Here is a 16,421-nt window from a genome sequence, read left to right as displayed (position 1 = left end):
GCGCCATTAGCAATAAAGCCTGTCTCAACAATGTCTGTTTCTGCTTTTGGAACATGTTATTAACTTTATTTTCTTACATGAAGGGCTGTGCCCAACATTAAAATCAACAAAAGAAAAATGCCGCGCGGGGTAGCCATGCGGTCTGAGACACGTTGCCAAGTTGCGCGCGGCTACCTCCGTCGGAGGTTCTAGTCCTCCCTCGGGCATGGGTGTGTGTGTTATCCTTAGCTTAAGTTAGTTCAAGTTAGAGTAGGTAGTGTGTAAGCCTAGGGACCGATGACCTTAACCGTTTGGTCCCATAGGAACTTACCACAAATTTTTTCTACAAACAATTTGAAACGAAACCTTAAAATCATATCACATGAAAACATAATTGCACCAAAATGTGTTTTGTTCAGTGAACTTGTTCAAAACGTATTAAGCGCAATTTAAAAATTAATATGGTGGCTTCATGAGTTGCGAAACGATTTCAATCATGAATAATTTTGGAACATAATGTAAAGATATACGTATTGATGTCGAGAATTTTGACATGCTTCATTTGGTTAGGAAAGGAAACGTTTTTTCCGCTTCCTGTAAGATGCGATCTGTATGCTTCATTCGATTTGAAACGATGCTCCTCAGATAATAGCCTATATCTGAACATTAATCGTGTGACGGTAAATATCTGAATAAATGAATAGGGAAATAAAATCTCTGAATACGTAAATCCATGAGGATAATGGAAGAGAGAGTGAGGATGGCGAGATATATCCTTCAAACGTTCGTATTTTATACCGCTCATTCAGATTTGCGATACGAATTAATCTTCTGTCGCACGGGAGCCACAAGAAACGACACTTTACGCAAGCGCTGCCCTAGCTGTTGCCAGAACGATAACTCTCATAAAGCGACAGGTAAAATCAAAATTATGGCTCTGTGCACGAGATATCGTGCGTAGACGGCACCTGTCGTGTCCGCTCGGCCGCCGTCGGCTGCGCTCGGCTGCGAGCGGCCGGCCTCGCCGGCTGGTCCAGCGCCGGGCGCAGAGTGCTGCGGGCGCGTGGATGCTGCGCTCCCGGCCGTGACGTCACACGGCGCTGTGCTGCGAGCTCGGTGCGTGCTCCGGCCTGCACGTCCGCAACCTCGCTGCGTACGCGGAAGCCCAGGGGGGTGCGCAGCCATGAGGGGCGTGCGGCTGAGGACTTCCAGCCTGACGGCCACACTGGTGTGTGTGACGCTGCTCTCCGGACACGCCCCTGCCGAGAAGATACCTATTGGTGAGTGAAAGATTTACCGGCACGCAGGTGCAGTGCGATGACCTGCAGTATCTCTTTGTTCTTGACCTGCGTGATTACCTGAGCCATTTGAACTCAAATTAGATTCAGATTTATTACAAAACTGAAAATTAATCAGTATGACCTTGAAATAGTAAAGTTTGCTCGTCCTGTATAACAGGTAACGGAATTAATATGATTGTTAGTAAGTTTGTGTGTGTGTGTGAGAGAGAAAGAGAGAGAGAGAGAGAGAGAGAGAGAGAGAGAGAGAGAGAGTCCGCGAGTGCCGTGTACTACCTTAGCAAGCAGATTCTGTACGTCACATTTAACTTCTAAAACTGTAGCTGACACTTCAAGCATGCAGCGCTAAACCACGAAATTCGAAAACTGATATTTTCCAAGAATTTTTCCAGGCGCTTTCTGCTGAATCTCCAGTTTGTTAACTGGTCTTGTATTTTGTCAACATGTGTGCTGGAGTGCGCTTAATTGTGTAATGTGTCAGTTAATTCACGAAACTAATATATTTTCGTAGTAAATATGTAGTGGCTACATGCTCACTGATTAGATGGATTGTTTTCAGTTGTATTCTTCTAATACTTAATTACATTTAACTTTGTTATGAATTACACACACACACACACACACACACACACACACACACACACACACACACAGTTTTTAATATTCTACTGTAGCCTAGAAGGTTATGTGAGATATAACGTCTTTTACTTTATTTTCAAGATTGGTTTACAGTCTATAGCGGTCTTAATTGTCCTGAGAGGCACTCGAACATTATTGCAGATAGACTAGAAGAAACGTAAGTCGTGGTTATTGGATATGTTCTTAAATTATGGCGCTAATATTTTCTAGAAGTCTGAAGAACTGTTAACCACAAAGAGAGTGTAAAAAGTAGATAAACGGAAAATAGAAAACCTTAATCCATCCTACGTGATTCGGTGTGTTTGAAGGGTTAAGGAAAAGTACTAAAATATTACGAAGAAAGTGCTGCGTCATTTACCACCACTAGTTACAATCTAAGAAGGTCATTCGCATAATAAACCTGGCAAGCAAGAAATGGAACTGCTTTTTTCAGTAAATTCGGGCCGTAACGTACGCGACTGCATTTCGACCTTGAAATGTATCAGGAAGAGGTTTTAAAGATACAGAGAAGTAAATGTAACCCTACGGGAAGGCCAGTGGAAGATTCTCCCCTATTCGATGATTCCCACGCGATAACTTCCGAGAATACCTGTAGCTATAAGCCGAGGAAAGCCTTTTCAGAATATGACCTATAAGGCTTCAAAATAAACACATGTAAAATTAGAGTATATGATTGTGGGTGGTGACGAAAACCAACACTCTGAGCCTGTGAAATTTAGTCTTATTTTTTTAACATCTACTTATAACTATACCTGATAAAAGAAAGAACGCAAAACATTTTAAAATTAAAAAAATGTCAAGGTAGTAAACTTATTCGACAGTTGAACTCAAACTTTTGGAGTAATAAGATCACAAATAAAACTAAAATGATCATATAGAAAATACTAGAAATCATATGTATTAGAAGTTTGAAAAAATCAAGAAGAGAGAGAGAGCAATTGCAATCAATGAAAATGGCTGTCCTGGAGGCAAAAGTGCTAGAGTTTCACGACTAAATCACATCATAAATGAAGATTTGGGATAATTATGGAAACCGAAAGGAACATTATAGAAGCTGCACGGCCTTTTAGAACAAATACAAAATAGTATCAAAGGAGTTATGCAGGTGAACCCCAGAGGAAAACAAGAGTCGTAGCCGCCTAAGAGTTAGATGATATGCGCAAAGAACGATATGGGCTCTATAACTCTGAAAGAAAACTCGAAAGACTATAAACTGCGGAGCGTGAGAAGTGATAAGTGAGCTTTAAGCAACCCGCACTTTATGTAGATCATGATTAATAACTGTAACTATCATTAGGTAATATACACTGAGGTAACAGAACTCATCGGATACCTCCTAATAACGTGTCGGACCTCCTTTTGCCCAGCATAGTGTAGCAACTGGTCGTCGCATGGACTCAACAATTCGTTGGCAGTCCCATGCAGAAACATTGAGCCATGCTGTTTCTATAGCCATCCTAACTGAGAAATTGTTGCCTGTGCAGGATCTTGTGCACGAACCGACCTCTCAATTATGGCCCATAAATGTGCCATGGAATTTATGTCGGACGATCTGGGCGACGAAATCATACGCTCGAATCGCTACATAGTCACATTTGTTCTAACTATTCTTTAAACCAAGCACGATCAATTATGGTCCTGTGACATGGCGCCTTGCCGTCCATTAAAAAATTACATCGTTGTTTGGAACCACGAAGTCCATGAAGAACTGAACTCGGTCTCCAAGTAGCCGAACGTAACCATTTCCAGTCAATGATCGGTCAGTTGAACCAGAGGGCCCAGTTGATTCCATGTAAACACAGCCAACACCATTGTGGAGTAACCAGAAGCCTATATAGTGCCTTATTGACAACTTGGATCTATGGCTCCGTGAGATCTGCGCCACACTCGAACCCTACCATCAGCCCTTACCAGCTGAAAATGAGACCAGGTCACAGTAATTGTCTAAGGTACGTTCGATGCGGTCACGAGTCCAGGAGAGGAGCTAAAGGTAATGTCGCGCTGTTAGCAAAGGCACTCGCGTCGATCGCCTACTGCCACAGCCCATTAACGCCAAATTTCGCCGCACTGTCCTAACGCATACGTTCATCGTACGTCTCACATTGATTTCTGCGGTTAATTCACGTGGTGTTTATGATTTTGTTCAAAGCAGTGTTACTTGTCTGTTAGCACTGACAACTCTGTGCAAACACCGCTGCTCTCAGTCGTTAAATTAAAGCTTTCTGTCTCTGCGTTGTCCATGGTGAGGGGTAATTCCCCAAATTTGGTATTTCCGGCACACTCTTTACTCTGTGGATCTCGGAATACTGAATTCTCTGACGATTTCCAAATGGAATGTCGCATGCGTCTAGCACCAACTACATTTCGCGTTCAAAGTCAGTTAATACCTGTCGCGTGGCTATGATTACGTGGAAAACCTTTTCACATGAACCACCTGAGTACAAATGACAGCTCCGCCAAATCACTGACCATTTATACCTTGTGTAAGCGATACTTCCGCCGTCTGTATTTGTGCACATTGCTATCCCATGACTTCTGTCACTGAGGGAGGAAGAGGGTTCAAACCGGCATCCATCCATTCTGATTTAAATTTTCCGTGATTTCCCTAAATCGCTTCAGGCAAATGCCGGGATGGTTCCTTCGAAACGGCACGACCGACATCCTTCCCTATCCTTCCCTAATCCGATGGGGCCGATGACTTCGCTGTTTGGACCCTCCCCCAATTCAACCAACCAACCATGACTTCTGTCACCTTAGTGAATACGATAACGAACGTCAAAAGATTCTCGCAAACAACGTTCCGCAACGAGTAGATTGCGATATAATTGCCAATCTGTGGCTATGAGCTGCTAATGACTTCCGTTTGAAATAGTGTTTTAGATAGAATCAATGTATTTTAAATGTAGCCGGCCGGGGTGGCCGTGCGTTTCTAGGCGCTACGGTAGCAGGTTCGAATCCTGCCTCGGACATGGATGTGTATGATGTCCTTAGGTTAGTTAGGTTTAAGTAGTTCTAAGTTCTAGGGGCTGATGACCTCAGAAGTCCCATAGTGCTCAGAGCCATTTGAACCATTTTTAAATGTAAATTCTGCGAATAAGTCCCCATCTACTTCGGCTCAAATTTCATCCTTTGCACGTGGTTTAGGAATAAGGTAGATGTATGATCCGGCACTGGCGTATTTTGCTGCTCAACAAGGTGACGTCTGAAGCGCCGATATGTTCCACTTTAAATCGGTATGGCGTGAATAGGCCGAGTAGCGTCGCTATCTTGACCTGCAAGATCTTCTTGATCCTTTCGATTTTTCTGTCTGGAGTCATCTCAAAAATAAAATGTTCAGCACTCCCGTTAATATGTATAAATGGAGCAGCAAGTCAATATTTACGAACCGTTACGAGGGTGTTTGACAAAATTCTTTTACTGGCAGCAGAAACCATTACAGTATTGCATCCATATGCGAGGGCGACACGTGGAATGACACTTAACAGAGCGTAGAGTAAATTGTAGCACGTAACGTTCAGAAGTTGTATTTCTTGTTAAGTTGGGCTGTGGGAGAAATTGGTGCCCAGTTATGTGATGACTTAAGCTGAAAGTTAAAATTTCGGGTCATTTGTAGTAAATGGGACAATACTTTATAATGAAGTAAGTGGCAGATTGTGACCACAAATTCGCAGTTAGCTCGCTTATGGGCCCACGTTTAATCAAAGGTTTCTACTTCTACACTTCCTGACAAAAGAAAGAGAGGCACATAGAAGTGGAGGAGGAAATGAGATGAAACTTCCTGGGTTTGGAGGGTATGTCATGTTGTTTCAGTGAGTACTAAATCGAGTCACGTTTACAAAGAGTTTAGCAGTATATCCCCACTTATCAGTAAGGCGTTGCATGCCATATGCGGACGAGCATTGTCGTGTTGAAAAATGGCACCAGTACTGTCATATGAGAGGAAGCACATGAGGACGAAGGCTGTCGGTGAAGTGCCGTTGTGTTGTCAGACATTCCTGAATGACTACCAGCCGTGACGTGAAGTCTTATCGATGCATCACCACGTCAGGTTGCCAGAAGTAACAGCATTGTGCTTTTCCAAACCATGGAAAGGAGGGGATCTCTTCCGAGGTTCCTGTCATACTCACCGACAATGATAATCCGGGGTAATACAGGACGGCGATTCACCGCTGGACACAATGTGACGCCATTTATAAACCATCTGTGCTTCCCAGTCCCTTTCTTTGCTGCTGCTTTTGTGTGGGACAGTAATTTGTACTCCGGGTGCTGCTAGTCTCCGCGCGCTGTCGATAGGACGTTTTACTCTTATCTTCCTTACTCCTTCCTTCCAACTGCAGGAGCAGTTGTGAAAGGGTTACGACGTGACTGGAGCACAATACGGCGATCATTCCTATTAGTAGTCAGACGTGGCCGACTGCAACCTAGACGAAAGTAATGTCTTCCCCCACGCTCCCATACAGTCCAATACTGGGCCACTATCACATCCTAAAGACCCACAAATTTAGATATTGTACGATTCGACCAGCCGGCCAAATGAAGACCCACAATGAGGCCGCTTTGAAACTTCTGTCAAGTGCTAATAAGGCTGCCTCACACGAGAACGAGGCACATCAGTGTTCTTCCCAGTGATCACTCAACATCTGACACTGTTCGCGCCTCTCACTTACCCAAGCAGCCGTGATAACAACACTAAACATGAGAAACCTAATGAACTCTCCTTGCTGTTCTACCGGTCACAGCAAACTGAAACTCTGATTATTTACGTACCCACAGATGGTGCTTGCGAGTACGAAGCTTCATTGGCATCTGTCCATGTCTTCTGGGTACTTCACCTTCCTTCTCATGCGCATAGTATCGTCTGCTTTTATCGAAGTCAGTTTTCACTGTTAATTACCTGACACCTGGCATAAATTCCTTCCTATCAGATGAAACGTTCAGATCGCTATGTCAATGACACATGGCGATCATTTTAACACAAATTTGAATTTGCATTGGGTATAAAACGAGTTTGTACATTCAGCAAATATTTTGAGTTATTGGTGGTCGCCTTCTGCATAGGTCCCAATTGAATCCATACGAGACCGCAATCTTTTCTTCGACTCCTCGAAAAAATTTTGCACGTAGCTCCCCCTAGTGTGTATAGAATCTCCACCATTTTTGTCCTCCGTCCAAGAGCGGAAAGAAACTCTTCGTTCTCTAGAACTGAAGTGATCGAGTAAGTTGAAACTTTAAACCCCTAGAACACAGTTAAAGATTGAGAAATGTTCAACTGCTAATGTCCTCCTACAAATCCAACGTGAGAAGTCAAGTTCCTCTTTGTCATTTGTAATTACATGCAGAGATTTGATAACTATAATGCGACATTAATGGCAGTGACTTGTGCTACGCTGAAGAAACGTGTGCCATGTTTTGGGTCAGTATGTGAGGTGGCGGGGTGGTTTAGGACTCGGGGTTCTTTCCTTCACCCAGAAATCCAGATCCAGGTTCCCTTTGATTCCCTAAAACACTTCAGACCAGGGCCGCTGTGTGGAGCTGATACGGAAAGCGGGCTAGGCAGTGGGAAACAGAGAATGGCAGGATGAACAGTGGTCCATGCGTCCGCCAGTTTCAGATGCATGTGATTTATGACACAATGGAAGTAGCGAGTAACACTAACGACAGGCCCTCTTTCTTAATGCTGGTTGACAAGGTAGCCACCTTTTTGGTGATGCTGATGGTTCCATGAAATATTTGTGCCCTAAAATACTAGACCACTTCAACAAATCCCATTTGGAGAGGTATTAACTAATAAATCACGAGACAGAGTAGGACAACACGTCGAGATGCCTGTAAGACAGAATGCCTTGATCTGAACGTCATTTCACACATACATTCATTCCATTTCTTTCTTTAAATGTTAAACACGGTCGGCCGTTGTGGCTTAGCGGTTCTAGGAACTTCAGTCTGGAACCGCGCTACCGCAACGGTCGCAGGTTCGAATCCTGACTCGGGCATGGATGTGTTTGATGTCCTTAGGTTAGTTTGGCTTAAGTAGTTCTAAGTTCTAGGGGACTGATGTCCCATAGTGCTCAGAGCCATTTCTTAAACACGTTGGTCAGTATTTTAGATATTTTACTATGAGCTAACTTCGCTTTCCAAAACATCAATTACACTCCTGGAAATGGAAAAAAGAACACATTGACACCGGTGTGTCAGACCCACCATACTTGCTCCGGACACTGCGAGAGGGCTGCACAAGCAATGATCACACGCACGGCACAGCGGACACACCAGGAACCGCGGTGTTGGCCGTCGAATGGCGCTAGCTGCGCAGCATTTGTGCACCGCCGCCGTCAGTGTCAGCCAGTTTGCCGTGGCATACGGAGCTCCATCGCAGTCTTTAACACTGGTAGCATGCCGCGACAGCGTGGACGTGAACCGTATGTGCAGTTTACGGACTTTGAGCGAGGGCGTATAGTGGGCATGCGGGAGCCCGGGTGGACGTACCGCCGAATTGCTCAACACGTGGGGCGTGAGGTCTCCACAGTACATCGATGTTGTCGCCAGTGGTCGGCGGAAGGTGCACGTGCCCGTCGACCTGGGACCGGACCGCAGCGACGCACGGATGCACGCCAAGACCGTAGGATCCTACGCAGTGCCGTAGGGGATCGCACCGCCACTTCCCAGCAAATTAGGGACACTGTTGCTCCTGGGGTATCGGCGAGGACCATTCGCAACCGTCTCCATGAAGCTGGGCTACGGTCCCGCACACCGTTAGGCCGTCTTCCGCTCACGCCCCAACATCGTGCAGCCCGCCTCCAGTGGTGTCGCGACAGGTGTGAATGGAGGGACGAATGGAGACGTGTCGTCTTCAGCGATGAGAGTCGCTTCTGCCTTGGTGCCAATGATGGTCGTATGCGTGTTTGGCGCCGTGCAGGTGAGCGCCACAATCAGGACTGCATACGACCGAGGCACACAGGGCCAACACCCGGCATCATGGTGTGGGGAGCGATCTCCTACACTGGCCGTACACCACTGGTGATCGTCGAGGGGACACTGAATAGTGCACGGTACATCCGAACCGTCATCGAACCCATCCTTCTACCATTCCTAGACCGGCAAGGGAACTTGCTGTTCCAACAGGACAATGCACGTCCGCTTGTATCCCGTGCCACCCAACGTGCTCTAGAAGGTGTAAGTCAACTACCCTGGCCAGCAAGATCTCCGGATCTGTCCCCCATTGAGCATGTTTGGGACTGGATGAAGCGCCGTCTCACGCGGTCTGCACGTCCAGCACGAACGCTGGTCCAACTGAGGCGCCAGGTGGAAATGGCATGGCAAGCCGTTCTACAGGACTACATCCAGCATCTCTACGATCGTCTCCATGGGAGAATAGCAGCCTGCATTGCTGCGAAAGGTGGATATACACTGTACTAGTGCCGACATTGTGCATGCTCTGTTGCCTGTGTCTATGTGCCTGTGGTTCTGTCAGTGTGATCATGTGATGTATCTGACCCCAGGAATGTGTCAATAAAGTTTCCCCTTCCTGGGACAATGAATTCACGGTGTTCTTATTTCAATTTCCAGGAGTGTAGTTCCGTAGAATATCCATACTAACATTACAAATGTGCAAGTGTGTTTACCTGTTACCACTTCACGACTAAACAGCTGAACCAATTTTGATGAAATCTATTACGGAGATTGCTTGAACGCTGAGGAAGGACGTAGGCTACTTCATGAAGTGTGTAGTACAAGATATTTATTTAGCTGAAGGATATAACTCAAATTAGGGAAAGAAGTTTAGTAATTGAAAAAGCTATTTACTCTTTGACGTTTGAACTTCATTGTGTTTGCGGAAATCCTTTTATTGATTGATATGTTCTACATAACACGATTCAACGTAGTGAGTATAATGTTTATACAATCCTCAAAACGTTTAACCCATACTTCCATAATAACATCATGAATGCGAAAGTAAGTGTGTCTGTTACGTTTTCGCGTCAAAGACGCTGAAAAAATTTCAATGAAATCTGGTATGTATGGTGATAGGCTGGACCCTGAGGAAGAACGTAAGAGGGCGAGGTGAGGAATGAAACATCTTTTTAGTACATCTGCGGGGATAAATCAAGTCAAAAATTGTTAAATTTGTTGCATAATGTACACGTTGTATAATGTACAGCTTACTTCAGTAGTAGATGAATAGATTCACGCTCGGCAGCGACACCGCATGTGCCGCCATAGCGTAACTTGTGTCAGTCACACCGCGAACTCTGCTGAGCCAAACAGACAGATACATGAGTGCAGCTGACGTTATTGCAAGCACATCAGCGTACTTACTCACCATCACTCAATATAGCGAAACTAGTGATATGCGAGCGCTGTTGTATGTAATAGCTATTTCATTAGTAATTAAACAGAAGCTGCTGTCTTCAATTTATGACACCACTGTCCTGCATAACGTGATATTGGAGCCACTATGAGTCACAGTATACATCCTCGTAATTCTACGACCCAGCTATCACAGCTTGACGCATCATCTATCAATAAACACTCCCACTCCCATAGTCCAAATGGGCGGAGGTAGAGGGAAGTCTTGGCTGCTCGTTCGGACGGTACTGTGGATAGATCTGTTTTACGAGTATGAAGCCTCTAATGACCACATTCTCATTCACTTTTATTCATATTTCGAATCATCCTTGAGCCCAATATAAAACAGTCATTTGATGATGCGTGCCTTTTATAAAGTTTCTATTCACGAATGATAAATCTGGATAATGCCTTTTGCTGGAATCCTGACAACGAACCGATAAATTTTAATGTTTTGGAATGATAGTCTTCGCAGAATTATAAATCTGATGTGCAGTTACGGTATAAGAAAAACGTAATTCTCTTTAGAGATACGACTGATACTCTTCACATGTCCTAAATAATAGCCGCGAGGGGTAGCCTTGCGGCCTGGGACGACTTGTCCCGGTCCGTGCGGTTCGAGTCCCTCGGGCATGGTTGTGTGTGTTGTCCATAGCATAAGGTAGTTTAAGTTAGATTAAGTAGTGTGTAGGCTTAGGGACCGATGACCTCAGCAGTTTGGTCCCACAAGACCTTATCACAACTTTTTCCTAATGGTTCAAATGGCTCTGAGCACTATGGGACTTAACATCTTAGGTCATCAGTCCCCTAGAACTTAGAACTACTTAAACATAACTAACCTAAGCACATCACACACATCGATGCCCGAGGCAGGATTCGAACCTGCGACCGTAGCGGTCGCGCGGTTCCGGACTGAAGCGCCTAGAACCGCACGGCCACAGCGGCCGGCCCTTTTCCTAATGATAAAACTACATCCACATATACAGGGCATTATAAAAAATTTTACAGTGTTTAGAGATGATAAAAATGTTACAGATGTACCGTCGACTCGCTAGTGGTCCATGACTGTTTTGATGCCAGTGATATATAGACACGGTGTTCTAACTACCGCATGGCGAATACTGTTTTAGTAATGTTGGGTGCTGAGAATAACGTCCATTTATACTGTCAAACAGGCAAACAGCTCTTTTGTATTGTCCAGTGGTGTCTCGAACACCAAACGCTTCGTTTTCATGCACGAAATTGAAGTCACGGGAGGCCTCACAACACCTAGCGAATGATATCAAAGAACATTTAGGCAATGTTTTCGCTAACTGTTCGACTGGGAAGACACCTGTCCTCAACGGTACGAACAGTTTGAGTGGTGTATGCTTTACCACAGGAACATGGAGTCTCATAAACATCAAGCTGGCTTAGCCACTGATCATCTTTAACAGAACTCAAAAGTGACAGGAGACAAATTGCAGAGAATTTCAGTTGTCATCATAAAATATTCAGCTCTGAAGAAGCAGATGTGGAGCACCTGAGGGCGAAACTCAAAAGCATAGTAAATTATGCCTTACTGCAGTCATGGCCTGTGCGGCTGGTCCCGGCGGAGGTTCGAGTCCTCCCTCCGGCATGGGTGTGTGTGTTTGCCCTTAGGATAATTTAGGTCAGATTTCTGACTGAATTCAAGACTTCATTGCAAATAGAACTCAATACTTAACAGAACATATTCGACTAGTGTAAAGGTAATTTCAGGGATCACCCACACAACTATGGTAAGTACATTACTGCTTTAAAATGTAGAAGTAATCTAGTGGATGATATCAGAATAATTTCATTAGTAGCCATCCTGCATGAAAACAGTGGTTTCCACACAGTAGCGCTCTTCCAAAGCAGGAGCCACATGCTGTACTCTAGGAGGTCTTGATAACGTGAATACGTCGCGGTACACCTGACAGGCTCTCTGGGGGTAGTCCCTTCAAAGAACAACGAAATGAGAATAAAGGTGCTTGTAAATCCACACCACAGAGTCATATGCAGCGAGTGTAGTGACTCTTGGCGCGCAACACACAGTTTAAGAGTATCCCAAACTGGGCAGTTCTATGTATTCCCTGCATCCTGTACTGTCCCTCGTCACTCCATAGAAAATTGCAAGACCACATGTCATTAACTTCGATCCGTGTCAGAAACCGAAGAGCAAATTCAGAACATTTCTGCAAATTATGACGTTTCAGTCGCTGTACCGTCTGAATCTTATACGAATACTACTGCAATTTAGACATCAAAATTTTTCGTACTGTTTACCGTGGGGTGGACAACTCTCGTGACACTACGCGAGTACTAGCACTACCCCTAGCACGTGCTACGTCGTCAGCTGTAACACCACCACAGCTCCAGTAACTGCCAACGACATAGGATGTCTTCCTCTTCCAGGTGCCACACCAAGTTTCCCCGATATTTCCGAAGTACATTATCATCTTCCTTAAACCATAAATAACATCGTGCCTCGCCACCGACTTTTCAGTCGATGATACTCTCAATGTAGCCCTGTAATTGTTGCCTTTCACATAAAACAGCTTCACTAACAGAGCGCGGTCTCTCTCCTCCACAGCCATCCCGTTCACTCACGTAACAACTTGTCAAAAGACAGCGTGTATGTCATTTCGTCAAACAAACAGCGTAAAGCTAGAGTTGTGGCGATTCGTGAATGAGTCGTTCATTTTAACTACTCTAAATAAAGAATCGTAAGAATCGAATCGTGATACGGACGAATCGTCGTTCAAAAGAATCGTAAGAACGATTGCTTGTTTTCGAGTCGTGACGATTCCAAGTTCCAACAATTCATCGATTCTTAGTACGCTATGCTTCGAAGGCAACTTCCGAATCATGCCGAGACGTGCCGAATGAATACCACCGCCAGATGGCAGTCAAGTGGAGGATGCGTTTGAACAAAGGAAGCCCGGAACGCACAAACGAAGTTCGTGGGCCTTAATATTACTCGTGAACACCAAGCTGACACTTGGCGGTGGCTGACGGGAACGAGCGTAAAGGCATTTCCCGTTTACTATCGCTACCATCAGCCACCTCGCCGACGTCAGCTTCGTTTGCGCGAGTAATACACGAACTAGTGATGACAGGAATGATATACACCGAGTACACAGCTCCCAATACACACGATTAAAATCAAGAAATCTAAATATGATGAATAAATATGTACCTCTTGTTTGTTTCAGATACAATGCAAAACACGCACACCTTCTTTACACACGAGTAATAGCACTTGGATTATGTATTACATTTCGCGTATCTCGAAAACGGCCCTAACGATTTGGATGAAATTTTGTATTTAGACTGGTTTTTGCTTTTTGAGTTCACCTACATAGTTCCATTCTTTCTTAAAAACGCAATTTTATATTATAAAAACGCTATTTCACGTATTTTTATAACGTCATCTCGTAAATCTCTGTTAGTACTTACTGAATTTAGTTAAGGTTTTGGTTTTTATGTTTATCTGTATATAGGTGTCTTTTCTTACAGCACGCGAATTTACACAAAAGAATTTTTTAAATAAAAACGCAAATTTCGTGTTTCTTGGGAACGGCTTTAACAGTTTGGATAAAATTTTATATTTAGATTCGGATTTGGATTTTTAAGTTTATCTATATTGGTGTGTTTCCTGAAAAAACTCGACTTTACACAATAAGTATTTTATATCGCAATTTCGTGAATCTTTGTCACTGCGTCTGTAGTTAGATTCGTTCAAGCCACACAATCGAACTGGCATACCACGTAATTTTGCACCAACCAAACTGGCATACCACGTAATTTTACACCACTTTTCGCACAAATCGACACATCTTTCCTGGCATACTGAAATAATACAATAGATGCAATCAAATGAAACGTGACCTTTCGTCAATTAAGGCATTACACGTATTGTAAGTAGGATGTTTATGTTTTCTTATTGGCAACGTTACGTAGCGCTCTGCATGAAAATCACTGGCTGTGCTGTGTGCAGTCTGTGGCTAGTTTGCATTGGTGTCTGCCATTGTAGCGTTGGGCAGTTGGCTGTTAACAGCGCATAGCGTTGCGCAGTCGGAGGTGAGCCGCCATCAGTGGTGGATGTGGGGAGAGAAATGGCGGAGTTTTGAAATTTGTAAGACTGGATGTCATGAACTGCTATGTATATTATGATCTTTGAACACTATTAAGGTAAATACATTGTTTCTTCTCTATCAAAATCTTTCATTTGCTAACTATGCCTATCAGTAGTTAGTGCCGTCCATAGTTTGAATCTTTTATTTAGCTGACAGTAGTGGTGCTCGCTGTATTGCAGTAGCTTGAGTAATGAAGATTTTTGTGAGGTAAGTGATTTGTGAAAGGTATAGGTTAATGTTAGTCAGGGCCACCCTTTTGTTGGGATTTCTGAAAGTCAGATTGCATTGCGCTAAAAAAAATATTGTGTGTCAGTTTAAGCACAGTCATGTATAATTTTTCAAAAGGGGACGTTTCATATGGCGACCCTGCCAGGATACCTTACTGGAATCTTCTGATTTTTTTCTTGTAGTTTGTGTAATTAGTGTAGCCTTTGTTTATTGCTAGTGTGTAATCATAGAGAGAATTTCCTTTGTAATTGTAGTTTTTCATTGTTGTACAGTAAAATAGTTGTGACATGCATGTGGATTTGCACCAAGTATTTCGCAGCTGCGCTTGCCATTAAGTAGACATTATTTCCATTGCTATGTTATCTTATTTTGCTCTTCAAATTGTGCTTTTCTGTGTTATCGTGTGAAATATTGTGACAATTATGGCGTGTGAAAAACGTAATACTAGGCTCCAAAGTAAACTGAGAAATGACAGTGAAGACGAAAGCAGTGTGTTAGCGCCACCGTGTAATGAATTAACTAATGTTAAACATAGTAATTTGGTAATTGTGCATAGGGAAATGGAGTGGGCAGCAAGCAATGGCGTAGGCAGTGAAACAATTAGTGAACAGGGAAGCATTATCGATCGATCGCTCGGCAACAGCTCGCCTCAGGAATCCGAAATGACAGGACACAATTTTGCAAATACTGTAGATTCAGGTTTTGCGTCCTCACCGTTTTCTCAAATAAGTCAAGACACATTTTCTGCTTGTCAAAATGTGAATGTTGCCGGTGCAAATGCACTGCTGAAAAGCGTAGAGGAACAGATTCCAGGCACTAATGCGTTGTTATTACAGCTAATGCAACAAATGGAACAAAATCAGAGACAAACACAGCAAAAGCTTCAAAAGTTAGACACAATGGAACAAAATCAGAGACAAACACAGCAAAAGCTTCAAAAGTTAGACACAATGGAACAAAATCAGAGACAAACACAGCAAAAGCTTCAAAAGTTAGACACCACACTTGAACAAACACGTGAAGATTTAACTACTGAGTTACATAACATTGAATCGAAATGTCAAAAAGTCTGTAATGACGTAAAAACACAAATTTGGGAGCATTTTCAACCTATTTTTTTTGCAGCATGAAAATGCATTACAGAATCACGAAGCAGCCACAAAAGAACTGCAAACCATTGTTCATGTAAATCACGACACCTTGCAAGCTAAAATTGACTCAGTTGCATCTACCGATTCGGTTAGGCAACTTGCAAAAACTCAGGAAAACTTAAAGGACACAGTAGATACTCTGAAACTTGGTTCAGAAAAACACACTGAGGAAATAAGTACACTATCGGAGAAAGTAGCCGAACTTTTGGATCAGTTCACTCACTTATCTACAAAGGTAGATGATGATCTGAATGACACAAGACCTGTAGCCATCACTGGCACAGAAGAGTATGAACAAATTAAGAAATTCAAACAAAATCAGAATCAAATTAATACGCAACACAAAAGAGAAATCCGGGACGTACAAGATCAGCTGACACAGGTAATACAAGAATTACGTATTTCAGAGGCCACTCGCGCTCCAATACGGGAAGAGGGACATAGAAATACGGAACAGCCACAAAATAATAACTCAGGGCACTTCGGAAATTATGAAAGAAATTGGCAAGGTACACCGAATTTTGAGATGGAACCGCCGAAACTACGTAACAATGACCGACATGCGACTCGCCGACATGATGATTTTGACTACAAGCTGTTCATTACTACACGTAAATTCAAAACATTTAAGAATTCTG

General features: G+C 43.5%; 1 protein-coding gene across 1 annotated transcript in view; it reads left to right on the top strand.

The window, feature by feature from the left end:
- Positions 1-1,101: 1,101 nt before the first annotated feature.
- LOC124612890 (glutamate receptor 1-like) overlaps positions 1,102-16,421 on the top strand; it is a 398,257-nt gene continuing 382,937 nt past the window's right edge. The window contains exon 1 of the mRNA XM_047141343.1: positions 1,102-1,259. Within this exon, the coding sequence (XP_046997299.1) occupies positions 1,163-1,259 (97 nt within the window). The 5' untranslated portion in view covers positions 1,102-1,162. The remainder of the gene's footprint in view (positions 1,260-16,421) is intronic.

The sequence above is a fragment of the Schistocerca americana genome, chromosome 4 (genome assembly GCF_021461395.2).
Source record: "Schistocerca americana isolate TAMUIC-IGC-003095 chromosome 4, iqSchAmer2.1, whole genome shotgun sequence".
In the NCBI taxonomy this organism is placed as follows: Eukaryota; Metazoa; Arthropoda; class Insecta; order Orthoptera; family Acrididae; genus Schistocerca; species Schistocerca americana.
The sequence above is the reverse complement of the archived record's forward strand: the minus strand, read 5'-3'. Positions and strand labels throughout refer to the sequence as shown.